Source organism: Lissotriton vulgaris, chromosome 1_1 (assembly GCF_964263255.1).
Source record: "Lissotriton vulgaris chromosome 1_1, aLisVul1.2, whole genome shotgun sequence".
Lineage (NCBI taxonomy): Eukaryota > Metazoa > Chordata > Amphibia > Caudata > Salamandridae > Lissotriton > Lissotriton vulgaris.
This window is the reverse complement of record NC_141685.1, coordinates 1,621,940,563-1,621,965,710: the sequence shown is the minus strand read 5'-3', so window position 1 is coordinate 1,621,965,710 and position 25,148 is coordinate 1,621,940,563. Positions and strand designations below refer to the sequence as shown.

General features: G+C 44.3%; 1 protein-coding gene across 2 annotated transcripts in view; it reads right to left on the bottom strand.

Annotated features, from left to right (window-relative positions):
• The window catches only part of LOC147750916 (arylsulfatase A-like), a 254,515-nt gene that overhangs the window by 171,957 nt on the left and 57,410 nt on the right, over positions 1–25,148 (bottom strand). For both annotated transcript variants that reach the window (XM_086918825.1, XM_086918826.1), the window contains exon 3: positions 14,123–14,363. In XM_086918825.1, coding sequence (XP_086774951.1) covers positions 14,123–14,363 — 241 coding nt within the window. The remainder of the gene's footprint in view (positions 1–14,122; positions 14,364–25,148) is intronic.

Below are 25,148 nucleotides of genomic sequence, written 5' to 3'. Positions count from 1 at the left end.
CTGGCAGAGTGAGTGTGCAGAGCCAGCCCCACAGGAACCGTGCACGGTAGGCCTGGGCTATGCAGCCGGTGCAGGAAGGAGCCAGTGCCAGGCACACGTCTGGAAACTATTGCATGCAGATGTATAGTCGTCCATCTTTCTAGGTCTGGCTATAGAGTGCAGCTGTTCCCGACCCCCCCCCCTCCCGCTATCCGTGTGCCTGTTCCTGCCCCCCGCTGTCCGTGTGCCCGTTCGACTCCGTGCCCTGTCTCCTCCCGGTGTCGGTTGGCTTCCCCAGGCACCCAAACCCTTCAGCCCATCCCAATGCTTTTCGTAGCAGGCTAATAGTGCATGTACTTGTAGCTTCCCGTGGAACCTTGAATAATTAAATCATGCTAGGCCTGCTAGTCAAACAATATCCAGGCAGCAACAAGAGAAATAGGCTGAAAGCGAGAAACACTGCTCATAAGTCATCTGCAATTTAATAAAGTCACTCCAATTGACTACAAGTCTGCTTGAAGGGCACTCTAACCTCCAAAAGCCCCATGAAGAGATTCTGCAGAAAAAAGTTTACAATTGTGTCTAGTCTTCTTGAAATGTCTAAAATGACAGCAGAACCTCCCTTACGCAGATCGATATCTTTAAATGGGCTGAGTACATAATTATCTAAATGAGATTCCAGTGCTCCTCTGTCATATAGCACTAGTTTGAGGATTTTCAGAAGCCGGGGTAAAATGACATTTTGCTGTTTGAATGCTCCCTTTTCCTACTAACAATCCTACCGTTAAGGCCTTTCTTCCACATCTGGCATATTCTGTCACCCGAGAACCCCCGCCTGTCTCCTGTTGCATGTGCGTTGGTGATTCAGCCCTCCTGTACGAGAGCAGCTGCACGTACGGAGCTTTATGCGGGCCTGCAGAGGAGGAGCCCAGGGAGACTGTGGGGGGGGATTAGTGGTCTCAGGAAACTGGATACATGGCTGTGCTTGCTTCCCTGCCCCCTCGCTGTGCTTGCTTCTCTGCTCCCTCGCTGTGCTTGCTCTCCTGAGTGTGTGTGTGTGGCTCTGGGTGGGTGTGTGTGGCTCTGGGTGGGTGTGTGTGGCTCTGGGTGGGTGTGTGTGGCTCTGGGTGTGTGTGTGTGGCTCTGGGTGTGTGTGTGTGTGGCTCTGGGTGTGTGTGGCTCTGGGTGTGTGTGTGTGTGTGTGTGTGTGTGTGTGGCTCTGGGTGTGTGTGTGTGGCTCTGGGTGTGTGTGTGTGGCTCTGGGTGGGTGTGTGTGGGGCTGGCTCTGGGGGTGTGTGTGTGTGTGTGTGTGGCTGGCTCTCGGTGTGTGTGTGTGTGGCTGGCTCTGGGTGTGTGTATGTGTGGCTGGCTCTGGGTGTGTGTATGTGTGGCTCTGTGTGTGGTAGTAATTGCTGTCTGCTGAGCTCGTCCGTAGGGTACAATAGGTCTCACATTTGCGAGAGATTAAGGTATTGGCAATGTAAATGACAATGCCATTTATTTATCTGTTTTCAAAACCAACACATAGATAAAAAATGTGTCATTTACAATGCCAATAGCTCTAACTTTTCCAAAGGCGAAACCGTTGCATTGTAAATGCTTGTTCTATCTTGGTGGGGAAGACTAGCAACTGTTAAAATGATGCTACTTCCTATTGTCAATTTTTATCTTTCTATGCTTCCTATTTTCCTTCCACATAATTTTTTCAAAACCATTAATCGCCTCTTAACAAAATTTTTATGGAACAATCGCAAAGCTAGGGTTTCTCTCCTTCGCCTCCAACAACCCAAGAATTTGGGTGGGGTCAACTTTCCCAATATTTCTCGTTTCCATTCGGCCTTTACACTAAAACAAATCTGGCTTTTTCTTACAGATTCACCTTCTCCTCCTTTAACAGCCTAGAGCTCTATAGAACTCGCACAACTTGATCCCTTCTCATTCCTTACCGCTACTCGCTTATCTCATCCTCCAAAGAGATTCATTTACCCCATATTTAAGCACTCTAAGGTACAAGCGCTTTCACTGTTTCGCTCCTTCTTTTCATTCACTAATCTTCACTTGTTGACTCCGATCTGGTACAATAAATTACTCAAGATCAATAATAGAGCGCTTTACTGGAAAGAATGGATTGATAAAGGTATCATTACTTACGACCACTTGCTCTAAGACAACTCTTTAAGATCTTTTCAGGACTTGCGTGATTCCTTTAACCTCGCAAACACACATTTAACTCATTTTCTCTCACTTACTCACACCCTATCTTCTCTTATTTTTCAGAACAATCCCCCTCCCATTGTTGCACCTCCTCTCATATTTCTGCTAGACTGTACTAATCCATTTAGAGCTTCGGCCATTTACAAACTGCTTTCGCATCCCACTACTGAGAGGCTCAAATTTAAACTCGAGCTTCTATGGGAAGCAGACTTAGCTCAAGAATTTTCTCTACAAGTTTGGAACTCAATTTGGTCTAAAATACATACAGTTTCCCGTTCGGCCAGCGCCACACAGACTTTGAATTTTTTTTACAATTGGCTCTTTTTTACACCTTCTGATCTAACTAAATGTAAATTACTTGACTCCAAAAAGTGTTGGTCATGCCCATGTGATAATAGTGATTTTCTTCATTCGTTTTTTCAGTGCCCTTTGGTTAAATCCCTTTGGTCTCGCATTTGGTCTACACTCAATGACATTTTACCTAGTGATGTTACCTTTGAGCCTGTACATGTTTTCTTGGGCGGGTCTTCCCCATATGGAACGTTAATTGTAATGTACGTAAATGTATTGATCTTTTTATAGCAATTTCTTTTCAGATAATCACTACCAACTGGAAAGACACTTCAAAGATTACATATAATGCTTGGTGGAATTTGTTGTCATCACCACAGTCTTGACCGTGCTTTTGCCACCACTGTACCCTTATTAATCAAAAAAGATTTATAATGGTTACCTTTAACTGATTTCCGATACAGACATGCTCCCTGAACGGTTTATTATCCTCCCTTCTCTCTTATTGTTGTATGGTAACTATAAGTATTGATTTTGTTTCTCTTGGTTGCCCCCTTTTCCTTTTCTTTTTCCTTTTCTCCCCCCTTCCCTTATGACAAAATACCCTTAAAAGCTCTGTTTCTCGGTACAGTTCATTTACCTCCCTTGGGGTTTGTGTTTATATTGTTTTTATTATATCTGCTGCTCTATTTCCTTTAGTATCATTTACTTATGTAATGATGTTTTACACTGTATATTTCTATTTAATAAAACTTTCTAAACTCAAAAAAAGGAGAAGGAGGCCATTTGTCCGCCAGTACCTAGATCACCAATGACTTTCAGCACCAATAACTGCCACCTAAAGAAAACCTGATCTTGAAAAATGGCATGCAAAAGTCGAGCGGCCGTGAAGTTGGTCAACTTGGCATTAACCGATCCAATAACTGGAAGAATAATTAGGTCATGGATATTACCTACAAGAGCAGTGATTTTGACCCCAGATATATTGCTTCTGTTACCACTGGAGCTTGGGAGGGGCCTTAGCGGATGATTGAATGACCTGTGTTTTTGAAACATTGAGTCTATAGCCTGACAGCCGGCCAAACTGTTCTGCTAGTGTCTTTAAAGCAGAAAAGGCTGAGCCGACATAACTAGTTAAGACTACAATGTTGTCCGCATATGCCAGGGTCTTATACTCTGTAGCATTGACCCCGACAGGCAAGATATCCAAGGTGCCTTCGATCTTGCTAAGGAAGGAATCAATGCACATAGCGAAAAGCAGGGGCGAGCAGGGACACCCTTGCCTAGTGCCCCTGCTGCGGTTAAAGGACGCTGACACCAGACCAGAAATACGCAATGTTGCCGCTGGGGAAATATAAAACAATTGGATAGCCTGGATAAATTTGGTACTAAAGCCCTTCCAACGAAGAACTGCCTATAAAAACCCCTAGGCGACCCTGTCGAACGCCTTCTCGGCATCCAACAGGATCACTCCGAGGGGGAGCCAGTAACTTGAGCCCAATCCAAAAGTGCAATGACCCGCCGAACATGGTCGACAGCGTCCCTACCCAGGATAAACCTGTGCTAGCGTAATGAAACCAGTGGGGTGATAGCCAGCGCCAGTCTAGTGGATAAAATTTTAGAATATATTTTACTATCAGTAATTATCAGGGAGATTGGTCGAAAAGATGAGGGGTTTAGCTCTGGCTTATCTTTCTTCTTAAAAAGAACAATCGTGGTTTGACGCTAAAAAAATCCAGTATAGTACCCCCCTGTGCTGCCCTGAAAACTGATAGGATATCCTGACGAATCTCCGGACAGAACGCCCTATAGAATGCCAAAGGGATGGCGTCAGGACCAGCGGCCTTGCCGTTAGGCAGCGATTTAATTGCCAGTTCAACCTCCACCCACTCATTTGGGGAAGAGAGATACTCATTCTTCTCAATTGTGACTTGGAGGGTGTCAATGTCCTGCAGGAAATCCCGGGCTTGAGACTCAATATGGGAGTCAGAATTATCCTCCATATAAAGCATAGTATAGAACTTCTGAAAGACCCTCAAATATCTGCAGTTTTATAGATAAAACCCAGCATCAAACCTCCAATATTTTTGACAAGGTTATCTTATTTGAACTAAACCAAAGAAGGGCTAGAATAGGGACATTGTATCAGCATCTGCTATCTGATTTCCTTGACGATCTTGCATTACAGAATGTCAAGTGGGAGAGTAAACTGGGTAAGACTGGTGAGGCTATAAGCCTGGCACAGGATTTAGCAAGTTATGCCCAAGTTTCTGGGAGTTTACGTACCCAAAGTTACATGGCACTATTCGATCTATATTACACACTGGCAAAAATTGCAAAATGGGGGGGGGGGGAGGGGGGGTTGGCTGTAAAGGTGACTGCTGTGCCAGGTGCGGGCTTCAAGCAGCTAACGATATTCACATGTTCTATTCTTGCCCAAAGTTGGGGGTATTCTTATCTGATGTTGAGTGCTTTATAAACTCTAAGCTCAATATTCCGCTCAACATCTCTCCAGAGATGGTGATAATGGGGTGTGAAGGCACTGTGCCGGTCGAAAGAATGAGATATGTCTCTACTTTTTTGTTTAAAACAATGTCCTTGATTCGGCTGTGTATTACTTCACAATGGTTGAGTCCCAAAGCCCCAACCTTTTTTAATTGGAGAGCCAAGATTCTTGCTCTTTATAATTTGGAGTCTTCAGTGTTTCTGAGACGGGGAGAAGGAGGCGTGAGCTGGGCCGAAAGATCTGGGCTCCGTTGGAGGAGTGGCTCAAGCAATGAAAACATTTATTTTAGATTAATCTATCGGCCGTTATGTTGTCTTTTGAGTTGTATAACTAACCTGTTATTGCTTTGTTTTCTATCTTCATTCTCCACTGTGTACATTATGTCATCATGTATTGATTTCTGCTTTTTACCAATGTTTGTTTGGTTTTGCATTTTGTGCAAATTATGACTGCCACTACTTTTCTTTGGTTTTTGCTAAGCATCAAAATGAAGTAAAAAAAAAAAAAAGAGATCATATGAATTACTCTGACTTTATCCTTAGCACAGTAATTTGAAGAAGTGGCTAAAAGATGGTCACCCTGAATCTTGAACTGTTGGTGGCATTATTCTATGACAATCTGTTCTGGAGCTATGCACATTTGAAACTCCTGGTGCCTACCACAGCCTCTACTTCGCTTGTGCCCCAAAACTGGGGGATATCCCCACTACAACAATATAGTGATTGCCACTGGTGGAATCAGCGATTCGGGCATCTGAACATACATGCTATCTTAAGTGAACATTCTGAGCACCGGAACCAGCTATAACCCAAACCAACTAATCAGAAGCCAGAAGGACACCAGTGACGTTCCCCTTAACAGTTGGTCCTGGACACCCTTTCATACCCATCTGAGCGAGCTGGTAGTGTGGTACAGACCGGGTAACAACGTCATTCTTTGTGCAAGGGGCAGAGCATCATAACCTATTAATATTCCAGCATTGGCATGTGAATCTAGAACCACATCAATATAGATATGCATATCCACTTCTCCTTCCAAGTGTAGGAAGGTTAGTTTTTGCACTTTGGAATACTGCACTGATGTTCAACATCTGGGTCTATTATTGATCCTTTCAAAAGAATTGTGTGTGATCTCTGGACTTACAAAGTCATGAGCGTGGGTTTCACAAATATCTCTCAATGGATACCACTGGCTGGAGATCCACATATTAAATCTTTTAATAGAACTTAGCGTGTAGATCCTGTAAAAGTTTTTAGGGTTCTATCACTGACCAGGAAGGCACCAGAGAGTTGTGGTTTTCTCTACTAATTATTGTGTTAGGTGCAGTTTAATGTTCCTAAGAGCATTCGGTTTTACTTGTGTAAAGTAAATCCCTGGCTGAAGACATAGCCTTACTAATGTACTCCTCTGTCAACGGTTTTCTGAGGCTCTAACCTATATCCCCCTCCTTCAGTAAACCTTGCACCACTCTTCCTCATTATCACTGAGGGAGTCGAATTATTGCAAGGTGGAATATTATGTGGTATCGCTGGGAGGCCTTACCATGCAATATTCTCACAATACACAGTAGATGATCTTTTTATTCAACAACAATAATCCTTACCTCAGTCCTGGTAGTGTGGCAAGGAGCAGTCAGGCATTACTGGAGGAACATCTGTTGAGCATTCTACAGTACCATTATGGTGTACCGCAATTGAGGTGACACCAATATGTATATATATATATATAAAATATAGACACCAAAACAAAGTTTGTACCATGCATACAACAGGAGTAGTGGACTTTTAAAGCTTTGAAAAATAGATGCACTTTATCTGTCAAACTGGTCCCCCTGAATGAATGGGGGAAAATAAGGTGACAGTTGGTCACTTGTAGGGGAGTTCAAATAAACCCGCTTGTAGATAAGGTCATGGGGGACCCTAGATCAAGTTCTAACAGGCGTTACTTTGTTACCTTGCCCAGGGAGTACGGTTTCTGAGGTGACTTGGCTGTCCTTGGTAGTGAACAGGATCTGCGGGAGCCGTCAAACATGCAGCACTTGACATAACCACACTTTGAGTTGGAGATCCACTCTATCAACAGAGAGTAGAGGCCTTTGGGGTCCTAGGACCCAGGTTCAACGGCTTGATTTCTTCTAATTTGTTCGGCGGCTCCGGGTGCAAAGGTAGCTGGTAGCTGTCCATCACCAGGGCAGGTTGCGCCAAAGATGCTTTACCACAGACTCGACAACGGGGTTGTTGCTGACATCGGTCGCTGTGAGGTGCTCTCGAACTGGAGATGTCATTCAAGGGGTCAATCACCTGACTGCCGATCACCAAGCCTTGGCTGCAGCAAATGTAGTCCATGGTTACTTTGGTGGGTGGAAGGCACCATAAGTGGAGTAGCGCCTTGAAACATGGTAAAAGCTTAGGTACCACTCCGGACTAGCAGGACACCACTTCTCTTCAGGCTCACTCTCGACATGCCAAGTGGGTTACAATTCTTGTCAGGCAGCATGTTGATTTTCCTGCAGTTTGCAGGTGAAAAGACCCACCATTCCTTGGGAGTGTGCTTCAGTTTCTGGCATCCACTGGAGTCTCTCTTGGTGGGAGCAATGAGCTTTTGCCAGGGACATACGTCAAACACAAGGTTCCAGTATATGGTCTCTTCAGGGCATTTAAGTTTCCTATCTTAACACTGCGGCAGAGTCCAGGGTCCTGTTTTCTGTGACGGCATCTTCTTTGCGCCTCTTCTCGGATTTAAAGTCAGAACTGAGATTCTAGTGTTGGGGAGCCCCTTATGTTCTGGTTTAGGGGGCGTTTAGTGTTGGGGAGCCCCTTATGTTCTGGTGTAGGGGGCGTTAAGGGTGTGAGGGCCAATGGCCAATGGGCTACTGGTCCCTGAGGCTAACCCACATCTGGGGTGACAACATCCTGTGGGTGTACGCCACATTTCTACTCGGAGTTCCCTAATTTAGGGTGTTCCAAGATGGCTAACCCTTCCTTGGCTGTACAGAGCTCATACCCCACCCTAAAGGTCTGCTTAGCCTTTTGGAGGGGTACGCCTCCTTAATAACTAATTTTTCCTCCTGTCAGGCTGGACAGGGCAGGAATGGCTTTGTTCTGGGGAGGGGAACAAGTACACTTGCACATCAAGGGTGGTGATGCCTTTGAGGCTCACCACCTTGTATGATGTAAACACTAGCCATCCTGGGAGGGCGGAGGTGTGACCTCCTTCCTCCCTAGACCTTTGTCTCCATCCTAAAGGAAGGGCTAGCACATCCCCCCAGGAGGGTAGACTCTTGTCTTGGCAGCAAATGGCCCATGGAAGAGCAGCTCACCCTGGACACAAGAATTGTGTTGGGGTGAAAAAGCATGGTGTTTGGCACCAAACACAACACAATTTGGCTGTTCCATAATGGAGCTGGCTATCTCAAGTTTTCTCGGTAGCCAGACCATGTTTCTCTATGGAACGCCGGTTACTGTAGGGATGTATATGTATATACATATATATCCACATCTTTAATATAATGCACTACCTCCTGGGCTTAGGAGGTCAACCTTAAGAGTGACTTCCTTACATTAAATGCAGTGGTCTGGCACTGCAGCACATGGTGTTTGCAGCATCACTCTTGAACAGACAGGCTGCTTGTGCAGAGCTACAATGGCAGAACTGCACACATACTTTTACTTGGGTCACACAGGGTGGTACAATATAGTGCTGCAACCCTGGTGACCCCGTAACCACCCGTTCCCTGGGTAGTACTAGTACCATATACTAGGTACTTATAAGGAGGCAAAGTACCTTGCCAATTGGGTGTACCAATTAGCACCACTTTTAGGGAAGAGCACAGGCACTGGGGCCTGGTAACCAAGTGTGAGTGCACTATCAGAGTCAAAAACCAGCATCTAGCAGGCCAAAATGGGGCAAAAAGGTGTGGGTGGGGGGCATCTATAGCGAAGCCTAGATTCCATCCCATGTACTAAATGGTTGCACTTTCTCATTCAATGCGAGTCCAAAAGCACTCTGTCCACAGGACACAAGTGGTACACAACTTCACTTGTGACAGCTGGGGCCCAGTAGCCTCTCTCTGACTTGGATCCAGGGAAACATATGTCACAATAAGGCACCAGAGAGATTATCAAATCATTTTAGAGATCGTCTGGTTCTAAAGTTGATGTCTGAAGTTACTTACCTTCGGTAACGATATATCTGGTAGAGACACAGTCTAGCCACAGATTCCTTACCTTAGAATATCTCCCCAGGCGTCAGACTGGATCTGTAAAATCCTTTTTCTCCAAGCAATACCTCTGCACGCCGGGAGGCGGCGTCGCCCGGCTCCGTCCTGACATGGTCTACGGAAGTGATGTCACAACTCGCCCCGCGATGGGAGGCCCCAAGACCCATGTCAGGCAGCTTTCGCCCCGGGCCCGTCACCGCGGACTGGAAAGGCATGTCTGGCAGCTCAAAGTAAGGCTCCTCGGCAGTCGATAGGGCAGGGCATCTTGTTAAACCCCCGGTGCTCACCGCATCTGGGCCTCCGAACTCCCAGGTGCCGACGAGTTCACTGTGACGCAGTCACAGCCCTCGCCCCACAGCTAGGCCGCAAATAGGATACTTCGGCGACGCTCACCAGCGGCTCTGCTGCCTACAATAATTACTCAGCCAGGAAGCCCACGCAAAGAGCCTCAATTGGCTGCTCATGTAGTTTATCCCCACTGATGGAGAGGATTGTGTGGCTCGCTGAACTCGTTTACGCAGCGGCCATCTTGTAGCCAGGCAACTCCACCCCCCATAAGCTTCTGATTTTCAATTTTTGTGTTTTTTTAATGTAAAAGTTACTTACAAGTTTTTAATGTCCTTTTTCTTTTCTACAGTAAGGAACTTTTTGACCATTGACATTACTGAGTGCTGTCTACTGTACTTCATTGTTAGTTTCTCCATCTCCTGGAGTAAACCGACTTGCCTTCACTACCCTAAGATCTCAAAGTGTCTGGTGCAACTATCTGGAGAGCAACAGTATTGTGACCCAGCTGTAAACACTATTACACCTGAAAGGTGGAGCTCAATAGCCTCAGACTGCCCTATAATCTCTAAAAAACCTCATACATTTGGTCCAGGATTCTTAACCTATGAAAGATAGGGTCTGGAAATGACTTAAAGTCTTTTTGAAATTTGCAACCACTGTTATTACAATAAAGTTAAAAATGAAGGTATCAACAGGGTAATAATGATAAATGACAGTACATTATCATAACTTTCTACAATACTGAGCAACTAATTGTTTGCTTTTAACAGTCACCCAAGGGTCCCACTGATGTACGACATCATTTGGATACCCTAAACCAATAATCTCACCTTGTGCCTGTGAAGCCTTGTCTTCAGATCTGTCATGCATTAATGTTTTCCAACAGTGGCCTGGGGGCTTTTTCCACAGTTTTCAAAATTCCGATCTCTTATTCTGGCAACACCTTAATTCACCTCAACGTGATCTTGCCTATATTTTCTCAGGTCTCCTCAGTGGGCCTCAGGAAGGCCCAGTGCTTCAAACTAATACTCTGGTTCGACAGTGCCATATCTTCTGCACAAGTTCTTTCGCTACTCCTGCAGCTGCTTGCTTCACTAAACTGTTAAGTAGGAACTCTCAGATCTTACTTGTTCCTTGCCAATTGTTGGATGCTTGAAGAATTCCAATCATATGTAGATTTGAACAGCATTTATCAACGGACCATTTTTGTTAGTGCCCTTATTCCTTAAATGAAAACAAAGAAAGCTGGGCTGTTCCTCTAACTAAGGAATGTACGTGTCACTGTAGTGTCTAGGATGTTGTAGGGTCTCGTGCAGTCCTATAGTTGGGCATCCATTTTGTTGGATGTAATGCTCTCACACACCCTAGCAGGTGTCATGCTTTATCATCTGGGCTGCTCCTCGTTGAGTCAGCGGTGCAATACCCAACGGGCGACACCTCAAAGAGGGGCTCTTTAGCGGGGATCTTTCATCCAACTGCTGTCTATTCCTTAAATGCCATGAACTTTCAAATAGTTAGAATCTTGGAACAGATTACTTTTTGTATTGTAATGTATATTTGTAAACTCGCACACACCAGAGCTTTATGGTCATAAAAAAAAGTAAACAGAATGACCATAGAAAGAAACATAAACGGTGAGAGATCTTTACCATGTAGAAAATAGTTTGAGAGTGCTGGGGTGCCAGAGAGTACTGGTGCTTGAATAAGTAAAAATGTTAATTCCTTTCAAAAAGAGAGCAGTGGGAAGATTATACACATTTTGTCAGGGAGCTTATTCCATTCTCTGCCAGCAATTAGAGAAAGTTCCGTCCCCAAAGCTTTTGCCCAGATTCTAAGGATGACGAGTGTTCACAGTCCTCTTCATCTCGGGATTCTGGGCATCCTCTATATAGGAACATTTGTTTTTTCGAAGTTACAGAGTTGTGCCATGGAGGATACAAAGTTGTTACACTGTGACCTTAAGTAATGCCTGCTTCCTTACTGGCAGCCAATGTAGCTGGCTCAAAACAGTTGAAATGTGCTGAAACCTGGAGGGCGTTGCCCGTAATTAATTAGGCAGCAGTGTTCCGTACCATAAGTATCTGCTTCAGCACCTTGTTCGACATCCCCAAAGCGCAAGCATTACCGTAATCCAGGTGTGACAAGACTAGTGGTTGGGTTACCGGCATATAATAGATGTGATCCACATAAGGAAAAACTTGCTAAACTAGCTTCTGCTGCCAGAAACAAGTTCTGGTCACTTATTTTGTTTGATGTTCGAGCGATAGCTCTGCATCCAGATGGAAACCAGGATTGAGTACTGCCCTAGTGAGGATGGGGCTTGGACCTCCGTGAACCACGGCCTGGCAGAGGGACCTAGTTTAGCAATGTTATTCCTAGTGATCACCAGCTGAGTTTAACTTCGGGAAGTTAGTGTAAATCGAATGGTATTTTAAACCGCCAATGATATTAAACAAGAGAGATGACAGAATAAACTCCTGGACAACCCTGTACAGGGCAACTCTGAGCTCAACTGTAACAGGCACCAAGAACATGGCTATTGCGCGGCCTATAATGAATGAACGAAATCAGTTTAAAGTCAAAGAATCACATGGCAGTTTCTTTAACCAGTACAGTATGGTCAATGGTACTGAATGCCACCACCGGGTTCCAAAAGGAGAAGGGGGGCAGTGCCCTCTTTGTCCACTAAAAGCTGTTAATTTATCAAGGACAAAGAGGATCACCAGCGCAACACTGTGACCGCACTGAATCCAGCGTGTAAGCGATGTAGTACATATTGGCCGCAACAAAGGCTTGCATAGTCCCAGAGCCTTGAGTTGGCTGCTGGTATTTGTATACCACATTCCAAATTGTCACTTTTTGCACTGTGTAATCACTCCAGAACAATATATTGATCTATTTAAGTGAACAAGTGTGCCTGTATGGAGTAATTTCCGTATTTGCCCGTTGAATAATTGGTTTTTTTTCATATTCAGAGTGTGTCTGGATTATTTGTTTGTCCAGTAAACCGATTAATGATGGACAAATATAACCATTGTGAGCCACTGTGCCTATAAGGATTATGCTCTTCCTTAATCTTCTGGTAGCACATTGGGTGGATATTTTTCTCGATTGCCGTTTTTCAACTGGAGCAGAAACTGAAAGAGTTGATGGCAATTTCTGACACAAGTCAAATATAGTGAGCAAAAGTGAGCACAGTGGAATGCAAGGAAGGGTACGTGCAAAGAGCATGAATGGCACATGTGCAGGGGGATATTTGCTTACCTAAATAAGGGGCATGAAGCATGGGGCATGCACCTGTCAGAGCACAATGACCTACTTGTTGCCTCAAGTATTTGAACATGAATAGTTAAATACTGTCTGTTGTCTCCCCTCCCACATCCCCTTGTCCAAAAATGCTATGAAGACTACATTGGTTGATGCAGTAGTTCACAAATGTATTACATACAATAAATAAAGTTCTTATCTTATGGCATAGACAGCTGGGTAAAGGTAGGTGCATGGTGAAATTAAGTTATTCCAGATTTGGGCTGAAAGAAAGGTAGAGGTTGTTAGCTGCTTTCACCTTAAATTAGATCCCAAATGATGTAGTTGTAATGAAGGGTGATATGCATTATGTGGGAAAACTGTGGTTGGATCTTTAACTGTTGAGTGAATTGCTGAGTAAAAAGCAACAACAGACCACAAAAAGTTTCCAGAATAGCATAGGAATTTTGTACTTTATTATTGCAATTGTATGGACAATTAAAGGAAGTGAACAACAAAGCTATATATTTCTCCTAACGATTTCAACAATAAAGTTAATGGTGCCCTTTTTGGTAGTCCTCATCGAAACTTATGTTGTGTTGCATCTTTTAATATTGAGATTTCTGTTGCTATCCAATGATATTTTGGGCTTCATTTACACTATGGCTAGCGGCCCACTGTCCGTCAGTGTGGCGGAGGTCAGTTTCTCAGCCACCATGGATACACTACCAGCCTCCATATTTTGAGATCTAAACATTTTTTGTGGCGATTTCTGTGCCACCTTCATGATGGCTCCTCTGAAAGTGCAAAAGTTTGGTAAGCGTTTTCAGGAGGCCACTCCTCACATATTTTGGGGTTTTGCAAAACAAAAAATAAACAACACTGATACCATGGGGGTTTTCCTCCAGAGTAAAGGGGGTGGGGGGGTGATAAAAAAAAATCCATTTGGGACAGCTAGTATGTGCCTGGCGGTCCTAAATTAACACAAAAAGAATACATCAGACAGTCCACTTTAAATAGAGTGGATGGTCTGATACACCTCCACCAACGACCGCAACTCCATTTGGTAGTCAGTGTAGGTTTTCTGACGACAAAGCAGTGGGGATATAGCTGTTGGAAACCTGATAGTCCATGTAACTCAAAATAGAGAATTTGGCAAACATGGTAATCTATCACATTTGTGTTCTGTCTGCCAAACTGTAAATCAGGCCATTTATTTTGATGAATGCCCATCTTTTTAATTTCTGAAACGTGGCATTATTTGTCCAGCGTCATTAAACAAATGCATGAAATTTACTCTGTGGATCCCATGGTGAGACAATGAACATCAACAATACAATTATTTGACAATGCTTTCTTCACTCTCATCTCACACTTACCTGATCATGAGAGTAAGCTACTCCCAGGAATCTCTGAAAGCCTTGGTGTGTAGGCAAATATGTTCCATTGGCACCATAACCCAAATGCCACTTGCCCACCATTGCAGTAGCATAACCATGGTCCTGGAGAACCTCTGCAATGGTAGTCTCATTAAGTGGAAGGCCTCCCCGAGATCCAGGGTAGAGGACATCAGGGTATAATCCCGACCGTGTCTGGAACCTGCCAGTGAGTAAGGCAGCCCTGGAAAAGAAATAAAGGATTTGCAGTTTGTTCAATAACTTTATTTTACGGGGTGGCATCCGATCAGATAGACAGGACACTAAACAGAATAGCCGATCAAGTCAGATAAAGCTATATAGCAATGGCAATAACACAGAAATGGATAAAACCTGCAGCGAGTATAGTGGTTTGAATACCTTAATGGAAGGGCTAGGCATGCAACATAGCAGTTGTGAGAAATTGGGTTGTTGTTTACTGGGGTGTCAGCCCTAGTCAATCAACAGCCACTTTCCCTTGCAGGGTGAACCACAAAAAGTCACTAAATTAACCAGTGATTAACTCTGGTTAGCTTGGCATAAAAATCAGCCAGGCTTAACATAAGAGGCAATGTGTAAATTATTTATGTAGCACACAAACAGTACTATTGTCAAAACACAACAAAAAGGCGACGTGGGTACTTAGAGGGCACCGATCTTCAGACGTCACAGGTAAATAGTTTGGGCCCCATGTAGCAGATCTTTGATATCTCTGAGACCTCTGAGAGATCCGGAGACCAGCCAAATGGTCCTTGGCAGCCCACTTCAGGGTGCCACACGTCAGCAGGTAATCGGCCCAGGCCAGCCACTATTCAGGAAGGCACAACAGTGTCTTCTGGCAAAGTGCATCATGCAGACAAGGTTCTTCGGTCCTTCGTCCCCACAAGCGGATCTCTCCCCTTCCTGAGGTGGCATGGGGTAGTTATTCGCCCTTGGGCCTATGAAGTGGAGAGAAGACACAAAAAGTATTCCTTTGAACCACAGATGAGTCACCTAAACGTTTTGTTCTGACTGCCATGAGGCCGCAGAATGCAGATCCATTTCTTTATGGTGGCGGTGATCTGGCCCCAGAGGCAAGATGTCACAATCTCTGCCCCCATGTATTCCACCAGGCCCACAATTGGCAGTGGTTAGCTGTTTCAATTGCACACCCAATGGTTTAGGGCCGTCACTTGGGAATGCCCAGATGTGGTCCACCCGACATCCGGTGTTGACCAGCACAACATACCATGCCACACAAGCGTTTGTTGCATAAAAATGCCCACTTTCCAAATGTGCAAAAAGAATAAGCATGGGCGAATTTTGCGAATCTGGCGTTCGCGAATTTTGCGAATTTGCGAACTCGCAATCCGCAAAAATCCGCGAATTCTCGCGAATTTTCTTTTTTTTGTGTTCGCAAGGATTTCTGCCAGTTCGCGAGGGTTTTGTACCAGTTCGCAATTGCGAACTTACATGTCGGCTCGCAACGGTCGCGATTATGTTGTTTTTACGTCTGGTTCATCATCACAGGTTCCCAGCACCCTCTGTTTCACCCCTGCTCTGTTACACCCATGCCACCCTCTGGTACATCAATGCCACCCTCTGGTTCATCATCACTGTAGATTATGGGGGGGAAAAGCAAGCACACCTGCCCTGCTTCAACTGACATGAATTAATTTGGGGTTGATTTATTAATGTGTCACTGTTTTAAAATTCCAGTCTGGCACCTGCTTCCTTATCTGTAATTTGCTTTCTGTTGCAGTGCAATTTTTTTTTCCAGGACCTTTGTGGCCTACTTGTAGCTATTCTATGATCCGGCTGTGAGGGTCAGAGCAGGGTCATACAATTGTTGCAACTAGCAACTGAACTCTGGAGGGGCCCCAGTCAGGAAGCACTACAGGGAATGGTTACCAATGATGAATTTGAACTTTTGCACCAGCTGAGTGCTTTCAGTTTAGCAAAACTCGTTTTTCTGCAGAACAGCATTACAGCAACTGTAATGCCCCAAACAAGCTTACTTGTGAAAGTTGATTTCTAATCCAAAAGTGATCCAAAGAAAGTCAAAAGGCCTCAAATCCAAAAAAGTGCAGGCAAATGTCAACCTGAGGAGTTATTCTCATAAAAATCATCATTTTCAGAAGGTCTATGGTGCTTGCTAGTGGATTTCTTGTGCAGAATTGCAATTTTTGTAATTTCGCGAGTGCGAGATTGTTGCTGCCCGCCGCACCTACATGTTCGCAATTGCGAACTTACACTGCACGCCGCAAAATTGTATCACCAAGAAAAAAAAATCCGCTGCGTGCGAATTTGCGGATTTTCGGTAAATTCGCGAGCGTTCGCGGATTGCGAATTTACCGAAAATCCGCGAGCGGAACGGATTTTCCGCCCATGCTTAAAAAAAGAACAATTGATGGACGGAATTCTGAACAATGTCAAAAATTCATCCCCAGTACAGAGATCTGGGCCTAAATCCATTATTTTTTAGCTCACCATGCCGTTTCAGTTGAGACAAAGCAACAAGTAAATCATTCTTGACCCTGCTCCCCGTGGGAACAGTCCAGCCTGAACTGCCAGGCAAGGTCCTCCCTGGGCAGGAAATAGGTATCATGGGACCAGTTCAGGAGTATCACCCCTTATCAGCCAGGCTTGCATGGCATTCCGAGCACGGGATCCACGTCTGGGCATACCTTTCCCACTTGGGGTGGCAAATACAAAAAGAACAACTGATGGACAGAATACTGAACAATGTCAAACATTCACCCACAGTACAGAGAACTGGGTCTAAATCCATCATTTTTTAGCTCACCATGCCATTCCGTTTAGACCTAGCCGTATGCAAATCAGTCTTGACCATGCTTCCAAAGGGAAACGTCCAGCACGAACGGCCAGGCCAGGTCCTACCTGGACTGAAAACAAGCATCCTGGAACTGGTTTCAGGGGTGGCATGGTGAGCAAAAGAACAATGGATTCATCTCAGATCTCGACTGGGGGTGAATGTTTGATTTGTTCTGCATTTCATCTGTCATTTGTGTGTCTTTTGCTTTCTCACCCTAAGTGCGCTGGGATATGCCCAGACGTGGGTCCCGGGCTCAATGTGCCACTGGATTCAAGCTAGCCTAGCTGATATGGGGTGATACCTCAAAACTGGTCCCAGGATATTTGTTTCCTGTGCAGGGAGGATCTGGTGTGGTTGTTCGGGTTGGACTGTTCCCATAAGGAGCAATGTCACGACTGATTTGCGTATGGCTGGGTCTGAACTAGGTCGGTATGGTGAGCAAAGAATGATGGATTTAATCTCTTGACTGGGGATGAATGTTTGATTTGTTCTGCATTCCGGCCATCATTTGTGTGCCTTTCACTTCCCATAAGTGGAATTTCCATGCAAGATATGCCAAGCCCACTGTTACCAATAGAAGGCGTTTTGCCTAGCTAATCGATTGATGGGACAGATCGTGAGGCTGCGCCACTGCAATCCCATACTGCAGCTCAAGATACCGGGGACCCCTTCACTATACTAACTTAAGGGAAGTGCAAGTCTTCTCAGTAGGGGAACCCTTGTGGGTCTTAGTTCCTACCTGGGCAGCTGGGCAACTTTAGCGCTAGTGTGTCCACTGCTTGTCATGACAGGCAGACGGTATGTTTCACCGCCTCAGCTCAACACCACTTTCTACAGGACGTAGGGAGGGTGCATGCCCTTTCCCACTATACCCACAGAGGGGAAAGAAACCGGCGCAAAGGGCCTCAGCAACCTAGGAAGGTGTCCCATAAAGGGGAACTGACCTCTCGGTTACGGGGACCCAACAGAGGTTCTCCCCTGTTCAGGCAGTGGTTCCTTTTGGGCCCACATGGAGAAGTGTGGCTCAATGGTTAGAGTCGCAGACCCTGATGCAGAGGTCTAGCCCGGGACCAGGGTTCACGGACCTGATAATTCTCGCCTCGGTGCCTATTCCAATCATGGAGTCCCACTCTGCAACTCTGGGCAATAGCTTGCTTAATCTCCACAACAGCCCCCACAACGCTAAGGATGCCTGGCCTCCACCTTGGGGGTGCCCAGGAGTGGACGCCTCACAGGTAAGCCAGGATGGGTTCCACAGCGGTATTCGTACAAGCGCCTTGAGACCCTTGCGGGTGAGTAGTGCGATATACAAGTATCAATTTACATTTACATGACCACTTGTCTACCCAGAGCTCCGTCCCTCGGACAGACCACTCTAGGTTGGCTCACCGCATAAATGCCAACCTGAATAGTATTCATGATGGGCCGGAGAGTCCAGCAGGGCATAATCGTTGCCACGCTCCCCAACTCGTCAATGCCATATCCGCCCTGGGTATGTGGTGTACCCTTCCATAGGGTACTCCTGGGAACAACACATAACCCAAACACGCAAGCACCTCGCTTCTTCCCCATGCCGGGAGGGTGCTATGCCTTCCCAATGCCGTACAGTGGGAACCCATTCAGTGTTCTAGGGTTACAAATGGAAAGTATGCAAAGATTAGGAAGTAGAAAAAAAGCAAACAGTTTCAGTGATGTTCCCCCCTGAGAAGGCCATGTCCCACATTGTGTGAATAGTTTCCTGTAATCCGACTCCAAGTGGCTTCGGGAACAAAAGCATGGCGAAAGTGGGCGCTTCTGTAAGAATCAGTAAAGAATGTGACGAGACAAGAAGAATATTTATAGGCCTGGTTAAGCAGCTCGGAGCAACTCCCATGAGCCCCACCTACTGCGACTGAATGAAAGGGTTTGTTAACAAACATAAGGATTTGAGCTCAGCATCTACTTTGTTGATATGACGGAAAGCAAGGTTATTCTGAAGTGTCGAGGCTGAAGGGAAGCAATGCTCCTCCCAGCAAATAGAAAGGCAGACAGCATAATCCATCATTTCCTGAAGCGAAAATCATGTGTAAATAGTTTCTTGTAATCCAAATCGCCGTGGGGAAAAAATTATGGCGAAAGCAGGCGCATTCCCTGGAAACAAGATAGGTAACCCATGAAGACTGAAAGAATATGACAAGACCAGAACAATATTTACAGATATTTTTATGGAGCTCAGAGCCAGTGAAAACACAACTGCTCGTGTTAAGTGCTTTTCAACAAAGAAAAACGTAGTTCCTAAAACCGATGCCAAAATGAGATTAGTCGTTTGATATAGTATTTAGTCTATTCACTTGAGGAGGGCTAAACACAAGAAGGGGCATGACGCATGCATGCTATGGGAAAATGGGGAGAGAGCAACAGGGCAGCCGCAAATGGGAAGCCTATAGGCAGGCTGAAGCCCAGAAAGTGCACACAACATGTCTCTAAAAGGCAAGAGCATGCGCTGTCTAGCCAAGACCTAACAACCGATAAACATAAGGGGAGAGAGATCTGCCACTGACCCAATCGCGATTCCTGAGCCAACACAGCAACTGTCGCGCTGCGCCCTCCGAGATCTGGACGTGATCGGACAGGTTGCCCTGATGCTTTGCCCACTGGAACTTCAGGTCCCACTGCAGAGCCCGCATATGCCATCTGGCATGTGTCACCAGCCGGATGCAGGAGGCCATCAGGCCCCGAAGCCGGAGTGTCAGCCTGACAGAAACTCGGGATAGAGGCTGAAAGAGTGGAATCAAAGCCTGAATATCCCGGACCCGCTGCTCGGGAGGATAAACCCGAAACAGTATCCACACCCATAGCCAACATCTTCCTCCATAGCTTACTGAACGCTGAACTGAGGTCCAGGAAGGCAAGTTGCAAGCTCCCTCTTTTAACAGTCACATATTTACTGATGAGATGTAGGTTCAGAAACTGGCCAATAGTTCCCAGGTTCTGCCTAAACCCATACTGTATGGACGTTTAAATTCCTTTCTCAGCAGCCCAGGTCTCCTGCCAGTCTAGCAGGATTCTGCCCATCACTTTAGCTGCAGAGTCAACGAGAGAGATGGGACATGAGCAGCATTGACCGCCTCAATAACCTTTCTGGACAATGATCGCATTTGACCACAACCTGGGTGGACCAGCGTGAGCTGCACTATGCAACATATTAACTTACAGTATGACCCAATTATCAAGATTATTTCAAAAAGATCAATAGGAACTCCATCGGGACCTGGGGCTTTATTACTTGGACACCGTTCCAACACCGAGATTACCTCTTTCAGTGTGATAGGTTGGAACTAACAATGCTGATCACCATATTATTAATCAGATCAGCCATTCCGTTGGGTTTGCAAACCTTGGGGATGTGTGTCACCCATGGATGTGATGGGATAGTCACATCCGTACTGCAGTTGGGGCCATTCTCAAGAAGGGGAAATTAACAATTCTCCAAAATAGGGAAACCTCATTGGTGTCACTGGCCTTTCATAGCTGCTCCCAGGCCTCCCCCTTTGTCTCCTTCCTTGCCATGATCATATTCCTGTAAAGTTTTCTGCAAATTCTCACTTCTCCACTATCCATAGGGAGCCTTTTTGCAGCCCTGTTCAACCGGCTGTGGACTTGGGAACAGGCACTACCAAACTATTTTTTTGCCTTGGCTCCCCATGAGGTTGTGAAACCAAAAGAGAACCGGTTACAAATTTGCAGATTTCATCGTAGGCCTTCAGTACGCTTGATGGAGTGGAGTCATCCCCTGAACAGGCTGTAAAATTGTCCCTATTTTTAGCGATTAGAGCATTCATCAAAATCCCAGAATCAATGTTAGAACGTTTGAAATGAATACCTCTGTTCCTAGTGTGCTCGATTTGAAGACCAATATGGTTTATTTAGGATAGAGTAATGTACTGAGAGTGTAGGATAGAGCACAGCGGTTCAAACTGGAAAATTAACGTTGTTTTCGTGCCTCCGGGGCTCTCTCCCCATCTGGAGAGATATAAGTAGAACCTCTGATAGCAGCTATACCTAGTTGGGTGTAGCTGACCCCCCGGGCACCGATATGTGCTGTATCAGCTCTAAGTTTTCTGTTTCTCAGGTACCAAGTTTATATTCCAAATAAAACGGTTAATCCATTGTTCATATATATTTCATTTATTCTTCATGAAATTATTTTCAAGAATTTTTTTTCCATTATTTCACATGAAAATCCAATGCATTTCGGCAGTGTAAAAGCCCTCTATACCTCAATACCGCATCAGCAGGGATTGGAAGCTATTGAAAGCGCCCTTCTAGAAAGTGATTACTCACAGGAACAGCAATTATTTCTTTTAGAACTAATGCAGTTTACATTACTACACAGTTATTTTGAACAAGACAAGAAATGGTTTATACAACAAAGTGGGACATCCATGGGAAATTGCGCCGCTCCGGCGTATGCAAATTTGTTTATGGCAGCATTTGAGGAAGCACATGTATTTCAAGACACGATCTGGAACAACAATATCGTCATGTATGTACGATTTATAGATGACATTTTTTTGATATGGAAAGGTTCTCATAACCTACTAGAACATCAATTACAAATTATGGATTCGAGAATAGATCAAATTGGATTCACATGGAACATCCACGAATCTAGAATACAATACCTGGATGTTGAGATAACTAAAGAAGTTGATGTATTTTCCACAAACCTATATCGTAAGCAAACAGACAGAAACAACCTGTTGCAATTCAAAAGTCACCATCCTCCAGCCCTTAAAAAACACCTCCCATATTCTCAGATGCTACGGGTGAAGAGAGTGGTCTCAGAGGCTTCAAAATGTAGAGAACAAATGAATGTAATGAAACAAAGATTCATTGAAAGGGGATATCCTTCAGATATCACTCAAGCCGCACTAATACGAGCTCAACAAAAATCCAGACAAGAGCTATTAATCCGGAAAACACCCGTACCTAGCAACCGCATCACATGCGTGAGTAAATTCTCCACAGTCAGTACCCAATTCAAACAAATTATCAAAAAACATTGGCCAATGCTCACAATGGAACCAGACTTCAAAGGAATTTTTTCAGAGGAACCAATTTTTGCACATACCCGTGCCAAAAATTTAGCAGACTTCCTAAAACCACAGGTTGAAAAATCCATTGAAACACCATTCCGGGGTACGATCCCGTGTTATAACTGCAGCACATGCAACAACATTATCAAAGAATCAAGTATAACACACCCACAAAAGGGTTATCCCATATCATTAAAAGTGAATGCAACATGTGACTCAAGCAACCTAATCAACATGATTAAATGTCCTTGTGGAGACGTTTATGTGGGACACACTGAACGCAAATTAAAAATCCGCATAAACGAATATAAAAGTACCATCAGACTTAAAACCAAGAAAACCAGTGTAGCGGAACATTTCACGCAGATGCAACACAATGTCAGCCAACTACGAGTATGTGTTCTTGAAACACTGCTCACCGGTTGCACACCTATAGATCCATAGGTGCATCTCCCATGGCACCAGTGTGTTTGCTGAATCAGCTAAAGTTTTAATTCAAAAAATTCCAATCAGCCGTTATGTCTCTTTAAAGTAGAATTGTATTTCACATTGTTCATAGTTATCACAATGTTTTTTCATTCATCGTTTGTAGCGACATAATCCAATGCATTTCGGTGAATAGGTTCACCTTCGTCAGGGATTTTCTACAAACAAAATAAACAGTATACATTGTAACATTTCTTAAATAAACAGTAGTTACATTCACATTTTGTTATACCATTTGTATCTCTCACATGAATATCAGTGTTTTTTAAACTGAAAGTTTGCCTCCCACTAGAGTTAGTGCTAATGTGCGTTCGGTTACCGTGATACTAAGGCGCTAAAGATTAGCTGTCTGTTAGGCGGTGGTTATTTAAAAAAAGGAAGAATGGGCTTTAAAGCTGAACTGCACGCGGTTAAAAACTCGCTACCATTCTGGTTATCCTTACTCTCGCCCTTGCTCACCTTGTGCTACTTCGATCGTCTCCTTCCGCTCCTGCCTGCGGTTGGGTCTGTTACGGAATGAGCTCTCTAACTCTGAGTAATAACGCTGACGCTGCGTGAGTTGCGCATGCGCAGTGTGGGAGTTTACCGTGTTTTTTCTTTCAACTGTTGTGTGTGGTAAACATAAAGTTTTCAACTCATATAACTTTATCAACTAAATGTCATGAGTGTTACACTTAATTACAATGGGTCGAAGTTAATCAACGCGCTCCAAAAGTGGGAGGCAAACTTTCAGTTTAAAAAACACTGATATTCATGTGAGAGATACTAATGGTATAACAAAATGTGAATGTAACTACTGTTTATTTAAGAAATGTTACAATGTATACTGTTTATTTTGTTTGTAGAAAATCCCTGACGAAGGTGAACCTATTCACCGAAATGCATTGGATTATGTCGCTACAAACGATGAATGAAAAAACATTGTGATAACTATGAACAATGTGAAATACAATTCTACTTTAAAAAGACATAACGGCTGATTGGAATTTTTTGAATTAAAACTTTAGCTGATTCAGCAAACACACTGGTGCCATGGGAGATGCACCTATGGATCTATAGGTGTGCAACCGGTGAGCATTTATTTAGAACACTCCAGGAGGGGAGTGATTCCCATGAGCACAGTATAAACCATTGACAAAGCCAAGGCGGTGCACGTTCCCTATATCCACAAATTCTTGAAACACTGCCCAGAATGGAAGGTTCCATGAATAAAACTAGGTTACTCAAACAGGAGAATTACTGGATTTATAATCTGGGCAGCTTGAAGCCCGGAGGACTTAATGAAAGAACAGAATTTCTTTGTTATTTATAATGATTTGTGTTATTTAAAATGAGTAAAGTATTCTCATTGCGTTGACACCTTTGAGTATAGCACCAACAGTTTACACTAACATCGTGCTAGCGCGGCAGCAGCACAGACACATAGTGGTAGCGAGCACTGGTATAGATCCCCTTCAATAGGAACTTAATAAAGTTAGCGCGAATACACATATAAAAAACGGGTCAGCGGGAGTTAAATAGTGCGCAGGCGCGAGGGGCGTAACACCGGAGGAGAGCAGGATCAGTCCGTAGAGGAATGGCGTGACAAGCAGAAACGCCGAGGTAAGCAGACAAGCAGCCATACACAGGCTGTTTAAGCGCGTAAGACAAGAATGAATAAATTCTCCTTCTTAGCAGAAACAATACCCTTCTTAGTAAAAGCGAGCCTAATATACCTGATAACGCGCACATTTAACGCACATGGTTTAACATTCGATTCTGTTCAAACTAACACTGCCAGCGCGTAATGCGAGGCTCTCACGTTTTAACCGCTTTTGAAGATGGCAGGAAACAACAGTTAGAAACCGAGTCTGGTGATCGTAACTGTCTTAAGAAACGGTGTGACATTTAGAAGGACCTTGTTTAATAACATTTCTATACAAGCTAAATGAGAACCCAAAGTGACTACTAATTTGAGATAGTACGCCCGTTGATTTAGTTAAAACAATATGATTGTATATAACGAACAGTTGAGTTAAATCTGATGTAATATGCCTAGATGTACACAAGATTACAACCATGTTTCTTTGAATTGTAGATTTACTATTTCCCTGATGAAGGCAGTTATACACTGCCGAAATGCATTGGATTTTCATGTGAAATAATGGAAAAAAAATTCTTGAAAATAATTTCATGAAGAATAAATGAAATATATATGAACAATGGATTAACCGTTTTATTTGGAATATAAACTTGGTACCTGAGAAACAGAAAACTTAGAGCTGATACAGCACATATCGGTGCCCGGGGGGTCAGCTACACCCAACTAGGTATAGCTGCTATCAGAGGTTATTTAGGATAGAGACACATCTAAAAATAATTTCTAAACTATAAGATTATGAACACTCGGGCAACTCTGTGCAATAGTAAAGGTAGAAACTTTTTTAACCCGCTCTTTGGATATGGCAATAAAATCAATCAGGCTGCCAGAGCCCTTGCCCTTAAACATAACTAGTAGCTAAAGCCTGAACTAATTCCCAGGTGAGATTTAGATACTGCCTCACTAAAACTCTGTTCAGCATGTCACCACATGGGTTATGCTCAAAATGCGATCAGTCCACAGTATCGTTCC